The 23,093-nt window shown below is 36.5% G+C and overlaps 1 protein-coding gene across 1 annotated transcript in view; it reads left to right on the top strand.

Moving 5' to 3' along the window:
* The window catches only part of LOC131079022 (uncharacterized), a 239,365-nt gene that overhangs the window by 171,207 nt on the left and 45,065 nt on the right, over window positions 1-23,093 (top strand). The window contains exons 8-10 of the mRNA XM_058016888.2: window positions 7,320-7,586; window positions 7,863-7,964; window positions 8,232-8,853. Coding sequence (XP_057872871.2) covers window positions 7,320-7,586; window positions 7,863-7,964; window positions 8,232-8,853 — 991 coding nt within the window. The remainder of the gene's footprint in view (window positions 1-7,319; window positions 7,587-7,862; window positions 7,965-8,231; window positions 8,854-23,093) is intronic.

Raw genomic sequence — 23,093 nt, forward strand, 5'->3', positions numbered from 1 at the left:
ACACTCATTGTTTGGGTGTTACTGATGCTTTTGATATTGAAGATACATGTCATAATGAGTCTGATTTTTCAAATCAGACACTAGAAGATGGCAACAAAACAGAAAATGTGCCTAATGGTGATGGTTCCAAGGAGAGTTTGACAGATGTTTGTGAGTCTATCTTGATAGGGAAGGTGTATGTTGAACTTGGCGAATCAACAACCTCTAGCATGTCATTTGAGCCACCCCACGAGGTTCATAACAACAATACACTTGATGATGATATGTGCAAAGTTGGTAGTACACTAGAGAGTGTCTACCAAACGGATAGTGGTGGTGACTCAGCCTCATACCATAATACGGATGACAAACCAGGAAAATTGTATGGTGGTGATGAGTTTCATAATCCTCATAATTTGGTAGGGCAACTGAAGGTGAATGAAGGCATGATTGCTTCAGCCTTGGAACACTTTAATGTTGTTCAGCAGTTGGTGGCACATTGTTTGTGAACACCAGGTACATATGAGCACCGTGAGGGTGGACTTTACCTTGCAGAGTTTTAGGCACTGAGAGAAGCAATTGGGGTAATGAAGAGAAATTATCTACAACTATTATCAGATATAGATCGTCTTCACATACTCGATGGAATCTATCATGATGCTTTAGAGGGAAAGGAAGAGGAGGTTGATGAGCTCACATATGAGCTTGAGGTCGCCATGGACTCCTTGAAGAACACTCAGACAACCCTTCAAGAGTCCCAGTTTCAGATTGAGGAACCTACCGTGGAGTTGAGGTTGGCACAATATTCACCATCCACAGGTATAGTTCTGACTCCTATGACATATACTAATGATGAGCATACACCCACTAGTAGTAGTAGTGAGCACATGGAGGATGTGGTTACATGCATTACATCGATTGGAGCAGATGACATATTTGTGATGAGTGCTTTAGTGGAGTGTAGCAGAGGGCCATCTGTTGCATCAGGTGATTTTGAGGATGGCCCTATTGTCGTGGTACATGATGATTTTGGCAGTGTCTCCTATTTGAGGATTGGGATCACTCCTTTTGGCTCAATGGGTATTGAGGGTCACGTGTTGCTAGATGTAGAATATTTAGTGGATCAACTTCATGATGTTGGTAGTGGTCCTATTGATGTCTCTCTTAGTGGAGCTGTTACCCTAGAGAAGACTTTGTTGAGTAGGTATGACATACATACTCCATTGGTCAGTTTATCATCTGATTCTCTTGACATAGCAACGATGTTCTTGCTGATCAGTGACTCCATGATCTTCGACACCTTATGGACAGGTAGTTGTCCAAGCCGGAGTCATATACCCTTCTTAGGTTTGGCATTGATTACATTAGTGTTTCAACACGAGATTATTGAGGTGTATTCCTCTTGGGTATTCTTTGATTGGCATTGGTTGGATGACCAGCTTGCAATCATTCATGTTGCTGGTCAGAGTTATTACAACGAGAAAGGATGGCCATTGGCGTTGGGATTTGAGCATGCAGAATATCACACCCGCATAGTTTTCATGTCCTACATACACAAATGGTTATGTGATGGTGATGGTGATGGTATGATACTCTTCTTCTACATCACATATACTAGGATATATATATATATATATTTATGTGGGACTTGGGTATTGATGTGTTTGGTACATCGCTTCACATAGACTTCCATATGTTGCTTCATGGTTTTAGATGTTTGATCAGTTTTGCCCAGATGGAGCAGATAGTTGTATGGGTAGGAGTCACCAAGGCTTATATGCGATGGTTGAGCATGTTTCTTATTCTGTCACACCCGAGTGTAGCAGGTTCCAGGATTGTTGCTATGGACTTCTTTGTGATGCTTGTGCAATATGTATTTACTTTAATGTTCAAAGGGGTACATCATATGCATGATGGATCTTTGCCGAGATTATCCTGGAATCCTAGTATTGACATATATAGTACATTCATCCACTGGGCCTATGATTAGTGGTTACATCGAGGGGGTAGTGATGTTGATATCAGAGTGGCGCAGCGGTTGGATGGTGCTGCATTTCTCGCATTGGTATGTGATACGGATGTTGGCTTGCTGGGTACTTTGTTCCTCATGGATCACTACTTGTTATTGCATAATATTCATGTTAGACTAGAACAACAGGAGCATTCAGTATTTTATGTATGGCTTGTATGGGATGGTGGTGGTACATGGAGGCATTGCTTGTGGACAAGCAATCTGCGGGAAGGGAGGACTCTAATGTTTGATCACTCAGTTGCATAGTTTGGCCTATTAGCCACCTCCGCAGGCAAATTAATTGTGGTTAGGAGGTGATATTTTCCATCTTTGGGGGCTTATACTTAGTCATTTATTTGACTTGGATGGATAAATACATGTACTTTATAATATTTTATTATAAAGTAATGATAAAGTTAACTTTTTCTTAAATTAGAAATGTAAACTTATAAAGTAACTTTATAAAAGCACTTTATATTAAGTGTTTGCTTAAGTGAGCACTTGGGCCCACCTTGCACGTCCCCCAAGAGGCATATAACATTTTAAAATGTTTTAAGATCTCGTAAAGTGCAACCCAAGGTTTGGCATGGCTTTTGGAAGAAAAGAAGATTCTTTTGGAATCTTAAAAGATGCCTTGGAAGAGTTCGTTTAGGGTTGGAGGCTATTATATTTTTGTTTTGGCTCTCATTTTTGGTATTCTTGGTTTATTTTCTTCTTCATAGCTGAAGCTATTCTGCAAATTCAGATCTACAGGTTTTGGTAAGGATTTGGGAACGAAATCTCCCATATTCTCACAGGTTGGACATAGCCCCTACTTGATTTGGCACTATTTTCAGTAATTCAGGTCATTGGAGGACCAAATTGAGTGATTTATCAGCTGAGGTAGCAAGGAAAGGGTTTGGACAGCAAGTATTGATCAGATTGGAAGGTTTTACAGCAAGTTTTCCTCTCCTAAATGCCAGCCGTACCATTCTAGGGCCAGCTGTACCTTCCCTACTTTCTTGGAATCCATAAAAAATAAATTGAAGGGTTTTACTTGGGATATTTTGTACAAATCTCATTGTCAGCAGTAGGAATAAAGATTGGAATCATTCTTTCAAGCTTATGATGTCACTGGAGAGAGATAGGAGCAAATCAATGTGGAAAATTGCCCATTTACAGTGAACTCTCCTGGGGGTTTGAATGAAACAGCAACAATTTGGTCAATTTATGTTAGATTTGTTTTTGGTAATTATTTACTAGAGGAAATAAACTCATTGGAGCAGTTAGGACTCATTGATAGCTCCTATAGCAGCACCTAGACTCATTTATGCTAACAAAGCAGCCCTCCAGGCAAGGCATTGGACCCCTGGTAGGCCAATTTTGGCTTGTCTTTGGTGAATTCCATTGTTTATTGGCTTTTAATAATTGCTGTTACAAATTCAGTCAATCTGAATTTTAATTTCAGTCATTAGCTTATGTTTATTATTGTCTTTCAATTGCATTACTTAAATTGCCAAGCATACATACTTTGCAAAAACACAAAAAAAGTGAAAAACCACAACAAACAAACAAAACCAATTTCCTTCTCGCTGGTCAAAGAATACAAAAGTCAGAAAAGTAAGTCAGTTTGCTACATTCCTTAGTTAGCATCTTTCAGTGATTCAGATTTAAAGCAACTTTGTTGGATTGAGGTTGGTGGATTCTCCTCATCTCCTTTAGGCCTGTTCAATAGCACTTCTTGAAGCAAATTTAGGATAACTTGCCGCTGTGTGAATTTTGGAGGAGCAAAAATAATTTGATTCGAATTTGTTTCCATTGCCAAAGGGTTCCTCCATCTTATATATAAGTTTTGAGTAGAAAAGTTGCACCCTTCCATCTTCCTAGGATGGCCAACTTCATTTTATTGTGTTTTGCAATTCTTCAAGGGAAATTACGCCTTCCTATCCCGCCGACTTAGCAAGTAATTGAAACATTTTGTTTTACTTAGAATCTCTTTAAATTGAATCGCTTTCTCTTAACACCTTCCAGTCGACTTAAGTTTAACCAAATATCTTCCCTTGTTTATTAAACTCATCTTCCTTGATTCATTCTACCTTCCAGTGAACTTCATCTCTCTCAAGTTCTAGCTTTCATCTTTCCATCTTCCTTTTTATGACCTCTTCAAATTTGCTTCATCTGACCTACTTCATTTCATCTCCAATTTCTAAATAGGTTGATTTCAACTTAGGTTCTTGTGAATCTCATTTGTTTGAACTTTGCCATTTTCATTGCTAATGAAGTGGTGTCCGATGTCTCTTCATTTGTTTGGAAGAGGGAGAGGTTTAAATTAAGATGTCTACCTTATATCTTTTAGACTATGGGGAAGAATTTTATCTTCTAAGGGTATGAGTTAACCTTTAGCTCTTTTGCTTGCCCTTCTCATGAACTTAAGTTGATTCGCACTTTCATCTTCTTTAGGAAAATCAATTTCCAATCAATTTAAGTTTATGTGTATCCTCTTTCTCATCATTGGGAGTTGAGCTTGAATAAGCAAATTTCATTTCCTACAAACCTAAGTCGGTGTGCAACCAACCTTATTATACTTGTTCACTTCCCACCAAGCTAAGTTGATCTGCGGGCCTTTTCTTATCTTTGAGGATCGATATTTTACTTAAGCAATTTTTACCTTCACACCAACCTAAGTTGATCCGCAGGATTAATACTTAGAAAATTTTACTTCTTATGAACTTAAGTTGATGCGCAGGCTCTTGCTTGATGTTGGAGGTTGATTGTCGAAGTCCATTGCCTTCGAATTTCTTTTTTTGTTTTTCCTAAAGATGAAAATTGAAATGCACAAGAGGGGGATTTCATTATACAAGAATTTTTTTTTTCCTTAAAAATCATTATTTCCCAAAATCAAAGCCCAGAAGGAAATTTCCCAATTTGTCCACCTTGACTCCTTCCTGACAACCTTGGCAATTCTTGCAACATATTGACATTATTGACAACCTACATACTCAAGCAATTTCGCAACATGACCACAACCTGACATCTCTTACTCACTAGGAAAGGTTAACCACTAAAGAAACTAAGAAAACTAAGACACCTAATCTAAGCAAAAAGTGGGGTCCCCATTTGCAATGGGGCGATGTGTTAATACGTAACATCACACAGGTAGTAATTTATCTCTTAGCTTCTTCTCCATTTTTACCGTGTCTTAACTTTATCCTTCCCTCTTCTAACTCTTTCCTTTTGTAGATGATTGCATGACCCTTAAATATAGTACATGCAAAATTCACCTTCTTCTCCTCTATCATAATCTTCCATTCAAAGAATTTATCCATATTATTCAACGAATCTATTAGCTCCTCTTGTTTGAGACTGGATGGATACTTTGAAACTTCGATTTTGATTCATTCATTTCTTTGTTGTAATGCTCTGAGTATCTTTTCTTCAAAGGGTAGATGCTCTAACTGTGCTTCATCTTCATGTTTTATATACCAATCTTTATCTCTCTATCTTGTTTCCTCATCACAATCATCTCTCCTTTGTCTTATTCTCTAATCCACTACCATACCTGCAAACTCTGCTACTTGCCTCTGTAGATTTTCCATATTCCTATGCATCTGGGTAAGACCTGCTCTTCCTTTTCCTCTCACAGTCATTTTCCTGCTCTGATACCAGATGATGCAACCAACGTTCACAACATAGGATTCATTATCAATATATGGAAGCAAAATGAAAGAAATTCTCAGAATCATCATCAAACTTCAAGTCTCATTGAATTGTATCTCCAAAACTGAAAAGAAAATCCAAAATTACTTTTTTTTGCAATTTTTAGCAGTTTTCTTAACTTGCCATTTTTTAAAAATTTCACATGCTTATTTGCATGGCTATAAATGTTGCCATTTTATTTGAGACTGACTCAAGTAGGTCTAATTATCACCTTTGTATACTAAATGCATGCAAGAGTTTGAAACTAATTAAAAATTTAAATCTGGAAAAATCTCGAAAAATCAGTGAGTCCTCAATTTGTTGCCCTAGATGAATGAATATGGTCTCGTAAAACTGTTGAGGCTTGTTTCAAGCAAACAAGCTCAGTTGGTATTGTGTTCAACTCTTCGGGATGCTTCTTCACACCAAATTTCAACTCAGACCTGCAAACTCTGCTACCTGGAAAATCTACTGCCAAATTGTGTGGGATCTTAATTGGGAAAAAGTCGAAAGAATAAAAAAGTTATATTTTGCATGTGTCATGGCCCAAAATAATTTTTCGTTGTTTTCTTTTCAAAGCTAGATTTGGGATTTGAGGGTGGCCACACCTAGTGGGGTCAAAGTGCAGTGTTCTTTGCATGGTTTTTTGACAGCACTGCTGTCGCAATATAGAGTGGAGTTGAAGAGCAACGCCCCTGCCACCAAGCCTAAATTTAATCCTTTCAGACTGGACAATCCTTCATTACAGATGCCTTCTTTCACATTTTAATCTCTTTTAATGAATCTCCTAGTGGGGTTGAAGGGCAATGCCTCTGCTGTGTTCTGTGTTGTAATATATGGTGGGATTGAGGGGTGGAGCCTCTGCCACCAATCTCAAATTAAAGTCTTTGTGCCACACAAGCCTTATCCCAGATGCAATAATTAACAATTATAATGGTTTTAACCAAAATGTAGAGCATTTATTGGGCCCTAACTATGTTTGCTAGTTTTTGTTTCAATAGATGTATTTTTAGCTTCAATTTTTTTTTCTTCTTCTTGCAAATGGAATGAATATCATTTTGAAGTGGTAAAGACCATTTTGTGTGTTTTAGGTTTAGAGGTTTTGATTTTTTTTTCCTAACTTTCCTCTTGATTATAATGGCCAAGTTTTACAGACGAGACTCCTTTTTCTTGAGTCTTTGGTACTTGTTTGGACCAATTTCCTTTTAAAATTTCTGAGTTTGGGTGAGTCTCGTAACTATGGTTCGATATACATTTTATACCTTCGAATAAGTAGTTACCTACTGCTCTATTTGTGGCAACATCTCTTTCTTGTGTCTAGCGGATGTTAATGTCAGGTGATAGATATTAGTAATTTATTGGCTGTTTATTAAAGTGGCCCTAGGTTACGTGTTTTCCAAAGGGATTTTCATATGTTGCATGACATGAAATTTATGTTGTGTTGCTTGTGTGATTTTCTTAAATTGACTCGTTTTTTATGTTCTTCATTTTTTTACCCCATAATATTTTGTTTGTTCTTTAGTTTCTGCCCACCATTGTTAAACTAGTTTTGGTTCAGTTTTAGTACTGTCAATTTTGTGTTGTGTGTTTTCTTGCAAATAGTTAAACTATTGAATGGCTTCAATTTGAAGTTTTTTTGGGGAGAATTGCACAGGTGACAACTCTAGGTGGCTTGAATGCCTCAACTTCATTTGTTGGAAAAGCAAATCCTCTTAACCGCACACCACCCAAAAGGAAGACAGAGCTACATCATGCTTTATGCAATATGCTTTCAAGTATACTTGCTCCAGTTGCAGACGGAGGCAAAGCACACTGGCCGCCTATGGGTGTAGAATCAGCATTGGCACTATGGTATGTTGCAGTAGCTCGGATTCGGGGGCAGCTCATGCATTGGATGGAAAAACAGAACAAGCATATTATAGTGAGTGGCAAAAACAAATAATTTCATTTTACTAGTTTGTTATGTGTTGGCATACTTAACAGTTTTATATATAAATTTTAGCTTAAGAGAACTGTAAACAACTGGGATCTCGGAAGATTTGTTTTTATAGTTCTCAAATATTACTTGCTATTATTTCTTCTGGTCTTTTACCCAAAGTATGGTAATAAACATAAAGTTCCTTTATAGGCATTTCAAATTTGAATGCATCAGGAATGTTAATGATGTAACTTAACACAAAATGTCATGTTGATGCAGGTTGGATATCCCTTAGTGACTCTTTTGCTGTGCCTTGGTGACCCCCATGTTTTTAACAGTAACTTTGGTCCTCACATGGAGCATTTGTATAAACTTCTGAGAGTAAGATCAGTACCCAAAAATTTCATTAAAATAGCCAGCATTAAACTGTTTGCAGATTGTTTATTGGAACTAGTTTGAAAGGACTTAATTTATAGTCAATCTATACATCTTTATGGCTTCTGTTGTCTTTAATGCTTTTTAAACGTTTTAAAGCATGATTTTAATCTGCTATAGTGTTAAACTGTTTTTCATAAAATTGGGGTTCTCTCTAGTGTTATGATCAGTGGTTTTAACTTTTTTAAAATTATTGTGTGCTGAATGTCACAGGAAAAAAACAACCGATCCATGGCTTTGGATTGTCTTCATCGAGTTGTACGATTTTATTTAAATGTTTATGCTGATCATCAGCCCAAAGATCGTGTATGGGATTATCTTCACAGTGTAACATCACAGTTGCTGGCATTTTTGAAAAAAGGTTCTCTTACTCAGGATGTACAGCATGATAAACTTGTTGAATTTTGTGTCACAATAGCAGAAAGCAACTTAGATTTTGCTATGAATCACATGATATTGGAACTGTTGAGGGCAGACAGCCTAAGTGAAGCAAAAGTTATTGGTCTTCGGGCTCTACTTGCAGTGGTTATCTCTCCCTCAGGACGTCGGGTTGGTTCAGACACATTCCGGTGTGATGATGTTCACTTCTCTGCAACATCATCTTTACGGGGCTCGGTTGCATTATTAAGTTCATCTTCAGGTTCTGGAGTTTCTGTCTCACCTCGAAACTCATATTCTATGTCGTCCGCAAGTCCTGTATCTTCTGACTTAGGTATTACAGGACGTGACATAAGCCAGTACATTCCAAAGGTTAAACATGCTATTGACACTATTTTGAGAGTATGCCATAGCACTTACTCAAAGGCACTGCTGACATCATCAAAAACAACAACGGGTAACAACGTTGTCCTTATTATCTGTAATCTAGTCAAAACAGCAGTTATTTAACTCTTTGAATCAGAAGTTGGATTTTGAGTTTTACTTAGTTGGATTGTTTAAAACTTTAAATAAATAACATAATAGAAGAGTTGGTGTTAAACTGAAGTATTTCACTGAAACATTGAAGGATTAAACTGAAACTAGTCTTCTGATTTAAACCTTACATGTTCTACAAGTGAATTCAAATGACTATGTGTGACTCTTGACATCTCTCAAGGATCTCCACATTCCAATGTGTCCCACGTGGTACTCTTTGTCCCATGTGACCATCTTTTGATGCTTTTGTCGATTTGCTTGTCCTTTTGTGATCCCTGTTAATATTTGTGATTCCAATGTCCTATACAATGCTACTTTAGGAGAAAACAATGTAACAACCAATTGTGGCTTTCCATCTCATGAGGACCACAACTTATGATAACATTCAAGGTGATTACACAACGTGTAGAACACACCTTCCTAACAACAACATTAAAATTGAGTATCTTGGCAAGAGTATCTTAGGGTGCACAATTTTTTTGTAATCACCAAAGGTTCTTTAGATGAAGAACCTAAGGAAGAATGATAGAATTGAGAAAAAGCCAAATAAATGTAAGAATATGTTAAAGGCAATAAATATTCTTATGTAATCAAAATGAATATATTAATTAATAAATAAGGATACATAATTATGTGGACTACATATGGTTGTACAAATATGGCTTTATCCTATTGCATTCTTTTTTACATGTTTTCTCTTTCAGTTATATGGATGTTATAATGGTGCATAAATTTATAGTGAACACAATTAATCAGCAAACTCAAAAGATAAAACAAAATTTTATTTACATCATTTGGGGGATGGCACGTGCAAGGAGAGAAAATAGAGACTGCCAACATAGAGAATGTAGCTTAAATGAAAAGGGAGGAATTATCCAATGCAAACACAAACCTAATAATTGAACAAAGAGACTAATTGACACCATGGGAACAAGGGCTTAATGAGCTTAGGGCACCACCGAAAAATTTGTATGAGATGGAAATGACTCCTTAAGATTTGCAAATGGAAAAATCTAAATAAGTGAACCAAAATTGGTTGTTGTTTAACAAGCATAAATTGAAGTTAACAGGCTTGTCCAAGAACTTGCTAATGACCTTAAAAAGATGGCACAACTTAAATATGATGCATCTCAAGTCAATGATGGCATAGTGAAACTCCAAAATTATTTCGATAACTCTAAGGCAATGTGGGATGCCTATCAATTAAATGGTGAAGCACCAATATGGAAGAAAAACTGCAAGAAAGAGTTGGGGCTAACTACACAAAGGAGTTGGTAAATCCAACTTTATTTGGTTAGAAAATTACTGAATTCCATAATCTTAAGAAAAGGTTGATGACTATGACCCAATATTGGAAGAACTTTAGTCTTCTACTCAATGATGTACCATTGTATTAGAAAGATGTAAGGTTTTACATTTATAAGTTCCTTTTAGGGCTTAATGTAAAGATAGGAACCAAGGTGGAGCTGCATGGGATTGAGCATATGGACTCAAGTTTTTGAAAAGGAACTTAAGTAGGAGTGTAAGATGCAAGTTTTAGCTTCAACATGTTAGAATCATAGTGATAGTTTCTAGAAATCTCAAATGTCTCAAGCACGAACCTTTCAAAAGATATTCTTCAAGATGGGAGGGGTGAAATTAAGAAAAAGGGGGCAGAGTGGGGGGTTGGGGAGAGTGGGGGATGAGATCTAGTAATACCATTACAAATTGTGGAGGGATGATAGAGGGAATTTTGCACCTAAGAACAATTAAGGAACAATAGAAGCAACAATGACAAGATTCATAAGGATATTGATTGGAAGTTTGCTAGTCATGGTGAAGACTATCATCTCAATTTTTTTCTAGTAAGGAACAAAGGTGCGAGACCTTCTTAGAACCATTAGGCTAGGTCCAAGTTTGTGGGACCTACCCCCTCCACATTGAATGCACATTGCTATTGAGAATACGTAGGTTTTGTTTCAAAATGTTGTAGCAGAAGAGGTATCCTATATGGCCAAGGAGTAACAATTTTGATAGAGATTTAATGAGCAAAATCTTTTTATTTCTATAGAATTAGTAGTTATTTGCATAAGATAGTGGGCAATAATGAAGACACTTGGTTAGTTCTAAATGGAATCAAGCAAACCAAAATAGTTGATGAGTTTTTGAGAGGGGCAAAACTTCAATTTTCTAGTTACATAACTAGTGTAGCTTTATTTGTTGCACCTTTGGTGTCATGTGATATTATTTTAGGGATCAACTGGGTTTGTCATCATAAAGTCCAAGTTGATTGTTATGCCCAAATTGTGGCATATTTGGACATGACTTAGGATAGAGAAAAGAAGCACACATTGAGAAAAAATTGCGATTAGTCCCCATTAATCGGGGGTCAGGAAGGTTTATGATTTTTTCCCCCAAAAAATTGCAAAAAAATGGTCAACAATTTTTCATGTTTTCAACGTTTTTTCTTTCAGTAAGTTAGGGAAAAATCGTAGGAATAATCCGGAATAAATCATAATTAAGGAAACCTGCCGCGAAACCCTAAAACGCGATAAAAGGGTGCGAGAAAGTGTAAAAAATTTGCGGCGACATGGGGTTGCAAGTGTTTGCAGAATTTGTCACGTTGGTCGCTCAATCCGTCGCTTTAGTCACTCAAAATCTACTGAGGAATGCACAGGGAAGCGGTGAAGGCATTTCAATTTATTTCCAATGAAAATAATAGTCTCCATGAAAATGTCTCGTGTAGATTTTAATTAAATCGGTGAAAATTATAGTTTAGATCTATAAATGATATTAATTAAATTGGTGAAAATTAAAGTTTCCCGTTACCATCTAAACTCAAGTTTTTTAGTGATATTAATTAATTTTTCAGTTAATATTTGTTATTTTATTATGTAATATACTTACCACGATTTTAATATTAAAATGAATATAAATTTCAATATTTTTAAAATAGTTAAATAAATTTACTCAAATTAAAAATTAAAAAAAACAAAATATAATATAGTTAACTATTAATAGTAAATAATAGTTAAATATTTCTATATTTAAATCTGAATATAAAATCAAAATAAATTATATTATAATTTAGCGTGATTTAAATATTAAACTGAATATAAATTTCAATATTTCAAATATAGTTAAATAAACTCACCCTTACATTTTAATTAAAAATTAAAAGAAAGAAATATAATATAATTAACTATTAACAATAAATAATAGTTAAAATAAAAAGCACGATGTGGAGAGTGGGAGGAGAGCGTTCAAGAGGCGCGAGGGTTGCAGCAGGGGAAGCGCTTTGGACGGCGAGGGAGATGATGCAGAGGAAGATGACAGAGCCCTCCCCCACCATATGCCCCCTTCCGTGGTGTCTTGTCTACGGGAGGAGCTCGGAGTTTCTTCTGTTGCGGTGTTCGTTCCCCAGCCCTTCGTAGATGTAGACGCTGTTGAGGGAGATGGGTCTCTCGGCCCTCGTTATGGTTCTATATGGTGGCGGTTGATGGTGTTTGGGGTTCTTCTGGTGAGGGATCTGGGGTCTCTTTTTTCCCCCCTTTGTTTTGGTGTGGGGGAAAGATTTGGGACCCAGGTGGCGTTTCTACTACTCGGCTCTTCTTAGTGTTTGTGGGCTTTCCTCTCCCCTTGGTTTGTCTTCTTTCCTTGGGGTGGGTTGTTTTGTTTGCCGCCACTCTGTTCCTTCTCCTGGTGGCGGTGTTCTTTTTGGAACCCTGGCTTAAGGCCATGAAGTTGGGGGTGCATTGTTTGCTTCCAATGCCCTTCTCCCTTGTTTTGTTGCTTGATCTGGCTGGCCTTTTGGGGTTGCATTTGATTCTTTAGGGTCCTTCTTTGCCCTAGAGTTCGTTTGAAGATCTGTTGATGGGTTGTCTTCTTGGGTCCAACTGTGTTTTTGCTGGCAATATCTCTTGGCCCGCCCTCTCTCTGCAACATGGGTTTTCTTCAGTTTGCCTTATTGACGTGGCCCTTCCTTCTCTGATGGCGGGGATGGATGGTATTGGAGGCTATTTGCCTCCTATAGAGGTGGAGCTAGGTGTTGCGGTGCAGTCTGGGTGGTGTTGGTGGGTGGCTGGTGATGACCTGTTTCTCGACGCTGGATGGTTGATTGCTGCTATTTCTTGGCTGAAGAGTTTCTCCCCCTTTTCTCCTATTGAGGTGGATATTTTGGTTATGCTTTTCTTCTTGGAGTTCGACTGGTTCAGGCCTCTTCTTCTTCTTTTGGTTCTGGGAGCCTTTGTAAAACCCAGCTGTCCAGCAAAGCTTTGTGATTCCATCTCTTGGTGGCTGGAATTTGGTTCGTGGTTTGAAGCTTTGTTCTCTTTGCTGATGGTTTCCTACCTTTTAGCCCCTATGGAGGTGGGTTCCTATCCTATTTTGGTGGATAGATGCTTTGCTGTTAAAGGTGCGGCTATCAGAAACTTCGAGGTTACTGGCTTCATTCTGGTGGTTTTGGGAGCCATTTCAAAACCCATTCGTAAGGTTATGGGAGCCTTTCAAAACCCCCATGTTTCGGTTCAACTTTTAATGCTTTTTTTGTATTATCTTGTCTGGCTGGATGCTGATAGTTTTCAAGGGCCCAGTTTAGATTGTGGTTGTTTTTGGTTAAGGTTTGGGCTAGCATTTTTCTGCTTGGAGTTTTTATTACAGGTTAAGGGAGTTGGGAATTTCCTTATGGTTTGGCTGAGGGTGCTTGTTAGACCCTCATGATTTGCTTTTAAGTGCTCTAGTTTGTGGCTGTAGCCTTGTTGGTGTGGCCAGCTTGTTGTTTATTGATTGTAGCTGTAATGTCCCCTTCTCATTGATGCTCTTTCAGTGGTCCATTAGCCTATTCCTGAGACTCGTAGGCTAGGTGGAATGAGGAATGAGGGTCTAGCATTGATGAAACGAGGACTTACTATTTTTAGTAAGTCAGGGAATGACCATTCTGGTGTCACTGTCCTACTGAGCTCTCCATGTTTTGCCTTTGGACGCGATGATCATACTTTTCTGAGCATTAATTCTGACTTACTATTTTTAGTAAGTGGCTGTGTGGCACAATTCTATTTTTGGCAGTGGACAGGGTTCTGATTCTGCAGCAGTTTTGTGGTCGTCTTGACTCAATTTCATCCTAATAGTGTTGATAATCAGTACGGGAGTCATATGCGAAATAATTGAATATTAATTCCTTATCCTAAGGTTTAATATTTAATTAATCTGATTATTGACGACTGATTTATTAAAATTGGGATTAATGCCTATTTTATTCTAATTGTTGGGCGAAACTCATGTGTACTATGGAATGGCGAAATATTTTAGAGGAATATTATGTTTTAGTGCATCTCCATTATTCGCCAAGTAATTAACGTGGGTCCCTTCCTTTTTGGCGTGGGGGTTTGACTTGTGAAAAGTGGCGCTACACTTGGGTGAAATGAAATTCAAATGCAAGGCGTGGAATTTGGAGGAATGGCATTTGAAATTGAAGAGTGAAGTTATAAATAAGAGGCTTGGGCTCCCATTTGGACCATCTTTGAAAATTGCATCGTTATGCTGCCGGTTTGGCTACTGAAAATCTGAGCTTCGAAGTTGGCTTCCTAGCTAAGTCTCAGTTTCGTGCTCGCAATATTGTACCTAGCTGTGCCCTTGTGTTCCCATTGCAGATTGGTTATTGAGTTGCAGATTATGGAGTGATTGATGTTGGATTTGATTGTTTCTGGTTGCTGGTCGCGGGACTGCTGAAAGTGAAATTTGCTCATACCTCTCAACTAGGCGACTCCATTCATCTGGGTACCGGCTCATTCTTCCTTCGATGCCATGGCGATACAATGTGTGAGTTCCTAGCTATTTTGATTGAGCATTGTTTTTAATAGACAAAATCGAACTTCCAGGGTATGGCGTTGGTTTTTGCAATTGCCTTGGGATGCGTGTCGAATGAATATTGGGTTTTTTGAGTGGTAATTTGGTTGGGATGTTATTGTTAGAGTTATATTGGGAGATTGGGATTGATTTCATGTGATTCGGGTAGAAAATGAATGAGTTATGAGTGTTTTGATGTTTCCATAGGCTGCTGAAACTGTACTTTCAGCCTGCAGATAAGTGTAACAGAAAATTACAGTCTTGTTGTAGAAATCTGCAATTAATCTTCTCATCTCATCTCTATATTGTAAGGTTGTTTCAGTAGTACTGATCATCCCTTCTTTCTGCTTTCATTTGTAATCCCCACTGCATAAGTGGAAGAGGCTGGCTTGCCGCCTTCTAAGTTTTGTAATTCAGTTTTTTGTAATCAGTCCTCCCGCTGAATAAGTGGTCGAGTGATAAGTTCAATGCTATGGTCCTCCCGCTGAAATATGCGGTAGAGTGATTGTTTAATGTAATGTCCTCCCGCTGAAATACGCGGTAGAGTTATTGTACTTCAATTCCTTGTGATTTCCCCTTGGTCGGTTTACCGCCAAGAGTTTGGTTTCTATCTTGCTGGATAAGCAGAAGGGGCTGGCTTGCCGCCCATGCATTGTAATTTTCAGTTTGATTATTGTTGCTGACGGTCCTCGGAACACCGTATGCTCTCACCCTCCCAGTCTGGGCTCTCGGTGAACAAAAGGTGGAAGGGTTCCCTTTCAGTTGTTTGGTTTATACCTCTAACCTTAACGGGTTATTTGTTGTGGATGAATTGTTATTGGCCTAAAAAACAAAAAACAAATTAGTGGGATATTACAGTAGCCTTGTTGGTGTGGCTAGCCTGTTGTTTATTGGCTATATCTTGTTACTTTGGTTGGCACTTTCTGCTTGTGGGTGCGTTGGTTTTTGGTTGGCGTTAGTCTGTTCAGTTGTGTTTGGGCTGTTGGTTTTCATGTTTGTTATCTTTGGCAGCGTAGTATTGTGGGTTCTAGATCCTAATAAAATTAGAGGGTTTCGGGTCCCTTCAAAACTTGTTGTATGGGGTTTCGGGTCCCCTCAAAACCTGTTTTTACCTCAATAAAAAACAATAAATAATAGTTAAATATTTTAATGTTTAAATCTGAATATAATTTTAAAATAAAATATATTAAATATGATTAAAAAATATTAATATATATAAAATATAACTCTTAGCTATTAATCATTGCTAATATATTTTTAATTATATTTAATATATTAACAACAATTAATAGTTAAGAATGTATATTAAATATAATTATAAAATAACAATAAATAATATTTAAATATTTCACTATTTAAATCTGAATATAAAATTAAAACAGCCGGTCGAGAAGACATTATGAAGATAAGACCTCCTTATGTTGTGATATACATCAGGGTCGGGTTCTTGCTCCCCTGGATGCAGAAAAGTATAATATATTAAATATAATTGAAAAAAATACATATACATAACAATATAACTATTAACTATTAATATCCGTATCAGATACTAGTGTACTTGTATCCATGTCCATCCAACTTTGCAATTCATGTGTTGAAGTCTATTTTTTGTTTGTTTACAATATCTCTATGCTATGGAAATGTTCTTAAATATTAAAAAAGGTAGTTTTTTATTGTTTTTTTCAATCTTTTACATTTTTTTGTAAATTCAATTTTTTCCCATTTTATTCCCGACTTTTTCCTGATCTTTTCAAAAATCTTACACTTTTGGTTTGCCAATTAATTCCCCAAGCGATTAATGCTTCTTTAGGATAGAGTATTACCCTTAAAGGAACCAATCTCCTTACATGCAACTTCAGTTATGCGACTAAAATGGGCTAGGTGTAAAGAACTACTACTTGCAACATTCATTGAAGAAGACAATAAGAACCAAAAGCAAACTTATGAAAGTGCTCCATTTTTTCTAGTTAAACTAAAGAGGTCTATTGGGCTCCTCGCCCAAAATAGTGAAAACCAAATTACAATCCGCTCAATGGAAAAACTGCACAATCTCCAAATAAAGAAGAGAATGGAAAAACAATTTTTTTTTCCTAGGATGCTATTGCAATATCTAGAACATAATCACAAAGTTTTGAATTCTCATAAATTGCATTAGATTTGAATATGCAACTTGTTGCCAAGGTTTTCTAATATTCTATTCAAGCTTATACATAATTAAAAATATTTATGAGTTTTCTATACTAAAAAAAAACAAATAACAAAATAAAAGGGACTGATTATTCCTACAATTTCAAAAAATGAAATTTTTGCAAGAAAACAATAAACTTACATCTAGACATAGCTTTTAACCAAGGAAGCCTCTAGACCTGTTCTATAGCCTGTGCGATACACTTTATGCAACAGCATGGCTCACCATCCAATTGTATTTTCTCTTGATTAGAGTTCACAAATATTCTTCTCATATGAGCATATATGTGAGATGAATACAAGCTCTTGTGAGCACTTGTTAGAGGGTAATACAATCTCCTTATGAGTGCGCACACTCGAAATCAGCTATGGAGTAGTAAGACTCCCTACTTGGAAATCCATTTATTTAGAAACCACATCCACATTAGAAGCCAACTATGGAAGACCAAGAGTCACTACATATAATTCTCCATTAGATGTCCTGATGGATATTTGAACTTGGCCTCCATAATGAGAACTAAATGCTTCAACCAATCATGACTTGGAATTCACAATCATGAGAAATTGTGTTGTTTTCAGGATGATGAGTGTATTTTTTGAGAAGGCTATTGTTGGGCTGGCTATTTCTAGGTGACCTTCTAGAAGGTCTATTGGTAGTTGTTAGTTATCCAATATTCTAGTTCAAGAGTTATTTAAGTTGGGTTTAATACTAGTAAAATTTAATAATCAAGTAGTTAGCTTTCTAGTACTTTTCATACAGTAGTTAGTTCAGGGAATTGGTTTTTAGTATCCAGTTAATAGAATTTAGTAAGCCTATTTTTGTATATAAATTGTTATTGAAGTGTTGTACCTTTTGTGTTATTTGATTGTAATGTTCCCTTCTCTTTAGTGATCACCTTTGAGTTGATTAGCCTATTTCTCGTCATCCCAATAGGCTAATTTGGAGACCTAAAGGATGTTTGGCTGGAATTGTCATTTTCTTGCTAATGGAGAAATAAAGGTGAAATATTTTTTTTATTTAGAGCTTATAAAGTAACAGTTTTAATGGAAAAAGTCACTTTTGTTATAAATTAGAATTATAAAAATAAAGTGACTTAAGTTATAACTTAAAGTCATAAAGTAACTTTATAATGGGGGGAAATAAAGTAAAATGATTTTTATTTAATTTCATTTTCCCTATAAGTGGGACAACCACTTGGAGGATGCATAATTATATATTTAGGGTCCTTAAGTGGTGGAAATAAGTTTCATATAAGGGGCATTTTTTATTGGAGGAGGCATATACGTGGTTTTTACATTTTGATGTTTCTCCATTCGCAGCTGAGTTCTTCCGTTGCAGCATTTCCCAAGGACAAAAACCCTTGGAGATTTGTAGGTTAGACATAAACCCAACTCTACTTGGGATGTGGATTCATAGAGAGTCCACTATTGAGCTTATTTGTAGAATTTTGGACAGATTTTGGGGAAGTTCGACTAGGGTTTTTGTACACAATAATGGAGCTGCGTTGCAGATTGGAGGTTACATGAATTTATATAATGTTCTATCTTGGACGACTCTATGAAGGGCTCGGTTGGAAGTGATTACAGGTTTATATCAGATCTCAGTGGCAAGGTATTGGTGATCCGATTGGCATCTTATTGGCTTGATGACAGCAATGGGTTTCATTGATTCCTCTTATACCCTAGGCAGCTATGTTAGAGGAGAACATTCATAGGTGCTAGGGGTTTGTAGGGGTTGCCATCACTTTCGATTTGTATAAGAATCACTTCAGTCTTCATCAGCAGTGTCTCAGGCTATTCCCTTCCTCATCAGGTTACATTGGGTACCAATTAGAATACACCAGGCAAGCAAGGAAACTGGGTATGTGAGGAATCAAATTAGACTTTATAATTGTCAATATAATGCACTTTGCATATGATGTTACAGTCTGATATCATTTGTTTCAGACCTGATAATAAGTGTATCCAATTCTGATTTATGCCTAATGTAATATCTCATTCATTTGAGAGTGTTGTCAAGTTTAGTGCAGTCATTATTTATCATATTCTTTGTATTTCTATTTGTTTTGGCAATGAACATACACCCAAAACCATAAACAGTGATCAGAAAATCAGATAACAGTGAGTTGTATGCCAAGCGTTTGGCAAAATGTCAAACATCCAATATTGAGGAAAACGGATCAGAATTAGCAGGGGTTCTTACATTGACGCTTGGCATTTATCGGAAGCGTTTTGTTGCAATCAGTGTCAGGTTGGCCATGTAGAAAAGCTTTTCGTCATTGATTTCACGTATGTGATCTTGTCGGTGTGCCACGTTCTGTATGTGGGCCAATTCTGGATCTTGTGAAACTGTATGTTGTTCATTTTCAGATGACTATAGGTAATAGGCTTTCTGATTTGCTAGGTGGAGTATAAGAGGGATCTCTTCATCAGATAATGGTTATTCGACACATAGCTGTATTCTACATCAAAGTATCTTCAATATGTAACATCTCTATACCTTGCATCATTTTGGTGACCCGATTGGCATCTTATTGGCTTGATAACAGCAATGGGTTTCATTGAATCCTCTTATACTAGGTGGCTATTTCGAAGGAGAACATTCACAGGTGCTAGGGGTTTGTAGGGGCTGCCATCACTTTTGATTTGGATAAGCTACATGGGATCCTGATGACTTATGAAATGAGAACTAGTGCTGAAGCATTGCTTTCAAAGTATCAAAGAAGGGCAAAGAGAAAAGTCTTGATTCCAATGAAAGTTCAGAGGAAGAAAGTGATGATGAAGAAGCCCATTTTGCAAGAAAATCTATGAAGAGTTCTAATAGTTTAAAAGCAAGTTGTCTTTAACTTGTTTTAACTGTGGTAGGAAAGGGCATTTTGCTTCAAAATGTCCTTATGAAAAGGAGGATGACAACAGTTTTGAAAATAATCATAAAAACAACAAGAAGAAATTCTTGAAGAACGGGAAAAAGTTTCACCTCTCCAAAAGAAGTTTCTATTCACAAGAAGAAAACAGCTTGTCAAAAGCTAGTGAAAGAGAATCTCTAAATGATGAAGTTCTTTTTATGGCTATAGAAGAAACTTTGTCTGAGAATGATGAAGAAACAAGAATTTATTTCTGCTCTCAATGAAATAAAGAAGCTTAGAAAGAAGAAACAAAGTCTTAAAGTGTTGCTACAAGATGAAATTAACAAGGCTACTGAAAAAACCACTACATTAGAGATTGCTGAAAAAGTTATTGAAGATCTTAGAGTGCAAATTGAAGAAGGTAGAAAGATAGAAGAAGATTTCAGAAAACAACTCAAGGACAAGGAAGTTGTTTGTGAAAAACTTGAAAGTGAGGTTGTCTCATTGAGAAAGTTTGAAAAATCCTCTCAACAGTTTAGTAATAAGAACACCTTTTGGAATAGTACTATGACTTTGAATGGTCTCCTGAGTTCTCAGAAGTAGTCTCTTGATAAAAGTGGAGTTGGTCATGATGAAGGTGAATGTTCTAAATCGTCTGGAGGTGAACAACGAAAGCCTAATGATGGTATTATTCCTAATAACAAAAATGGTAATTTCAACAAGTTTTCTAATGCAGACAAGCTCATTTGACTAGATACACCAATACTTTCATGGTTGCTGTTTTTCCTGCAACTATTTTGGTCACAAGGTTGTAAATTGTATAATATTTCCTAAGAAAAAATTCAGCTTTGTGAATCAAAATCCTTTTGCTCCTCTGAGGAATTATAATTTTGTTTGTTATAAGTGCAATAACCTTGGTCATTCTGCAAAATTTTGTAAGTGTTTTGATAGATTCATCCAAGAAGGTGGATGCCAAAGTGAAAGCAAAGGAGAATGGCAAAGTTCAGAGGAAAAAGGAGAAGCCAAGTTAAAAAATGTCTTTAGTTGTACAAACTACCTTTTTAGCACAGATTGAGAAAGACATTTGGTATGTTGATAGTGGTTGTTCTAGGCATACTGGTGATAAGAGTAAATTTGTTACTCTTAGAAGAATGAATGGAGGTAGAGTTCGATTTGTAGGTAACTCTTCGGTTAGAGTTGCGAGTATCGATGCTCTTGTCTTAAATGATGGATAAACAAAGGTTGAGACTGTTTTGCATGTTAAAGGTTTGAAGCACAATTTGTTGTCAGCCAGTTATGTGATCAAGGACATGATCTTGTTTTTAATTCAAACTGTTGTGTCATTAGTAAAAGTGGGAAACATATTGCAAATGCAACTAGAGCAACAAATAATTTATATATTCTTGATGATTCTAATGATGAAAAGTGTTGTTTGAATCTGCTAGATGAAACATGGTTGTGGAATAGAAGACTTGGGCATATGAGTTTTGATAACCTGGTTCAAATCAGCAAGAAAGAAGCCGCTAGAGACATGCTAAAGCTTGAAAAACTAGAAGATATTGTTTGTAAAGACTATTAGATGGGAAAACAAACTAGAACCAACTTTAAATCCAAAGACTTATCCAGCACTAAACCACTCGAGTTAGTCCATATTGACTTATGTGGAGCAACTAGGACAACAAGTTTAGAAGGTAAAACACATTTTATGTTGTTAATAGATGATTTTTCTCACATGAATTGGGTTAGCTTTTTGAAGAAATCCGAAGCTTTAGAAAGATTTAAAGCTTTTAAAGTTTTAGTTGAAAATGAGAAGGATTTGAAAATAAAGTGTTTACGTTCTGATAATGGTGGTGAATTCTCTTCTAATGAGTTTGTCAGTTTCTGTGAAAAGAATGGGATTAAAAGACAGGTTTCAACACCCAAAATACCTCATCAAAATGGTGTTGTTGAGAGGAAAATTAAAACAATTCAAGAAATGGCTCATAGTATGATGAATGAAGCCAAAGTGAGTGATGCTTTCTGGAGAGAGGCTGTTCATACAATAGTCTGTATTCAGAACAGAGGTTTGTTGAGAGCAAAGCATAATAAAACTCCTTATGAGCTATGGAAAGGTAAACCAACAATTGTAAGGTACTTTAAAAATTTTGGTAGCCTCTATTTTATAAAGAGAGATGATAATCTATGCAAATTTGATCCTAGATCAGATTTAAGGCATCTTTTTGGGTTATTCGTCTAATAGCAAAGCTTATAGATGCTTTAATAAAAGGTTGCATAAAATTGTAGAAAGTGTTAATTTTAAGGTTCATGAGGTTACTAACACTAGTGGTAAGAATGGATTAGGTGACAACAGTGTTCATAATGTTTAGGAAATAGGTTGTGTTGTTCAATCTTCATCTTCACATACACAAGCTGGAACAAGAAGTAGTAATGCAGAAAACAATCCTAGAATGCTCAATCAAGTGAAACAGATGCCTCTCCTTCCAGTTTGCAGTATGGGACAGTAGATACACATTCTGAGAATGAATCAAAGAGTGATCAATGTAAGACTTCTCTCAAGACTCTAAGTTTGTGCAAAGAAATCATCTAGCTGATCAGATTTTACTTGATAATAGGACTAGAGCTACTAGAAGGAATGTTAGTTATTTTGAAGATGAAGATGTTTCTTTACTTTCCATGTTTGAATCTAAGTGTTTTGAAGAAGCAGCTGAAGATCAACACATGATAGCTGCCATGAAAGAACTCGAGCAGATTCAAAAGACTGACACATGGGAACTTGTGCCAAGACCCAAAGACATGAATGTTATAGGCACGAAATGGGTCTATAGAAACAAACTGAATGAGGAAGGTCAAGTGGTAAGAAATAAAGCATGTTTGGTGTGTAAAGGGCATGCTCAGGTAGAAGGTGTGGATTATGATGAGACCTTTGCTCGGAGTAGCACATCTTGAAGTTGTTAGACTTTTTTGGCTTTTGCTTCCTATAAAGGATTTAAAGTGTTCCAAATGAATGTTAAATCTGCTTTTCTTAATGGATATTTGAGTGAAGAAGTTTATGTTGAACAACCTGATGGATTTGTTTTGACTGACAAACTTGATTATTTCTGTAAGCTGAAAAAGGCATTGTATGGCCTTAAACAACCTCCACGAGCTTGGAATGACAGACTGGATAAGTACTTGCAGCAACAAGGTTTCAGAAAAGGTGTAGCGAACAACAACCTTTATGTAAAAGGAGGAGGCAACAGCATTTTAGTTGTTGTTTATGTAGATGATTTATTTTTTGGCAGTGACTATGTAGACATGTGCAAAG

Source organism: Cryptomeria japonica, chromosome 8 (assembly GCF_030272615.1).
Source record: "Cryptomeria japonica chromosome 8, Sugi_1.0, whole genome shotgun sequence".
Classification (NCBI taxonomy): Eukaryota; Viridiplantae; Streptophyta; class Pinopsida; order Cupressales; family Cupressaceae; genus Cryptomeria; species Cryptomeria japonica.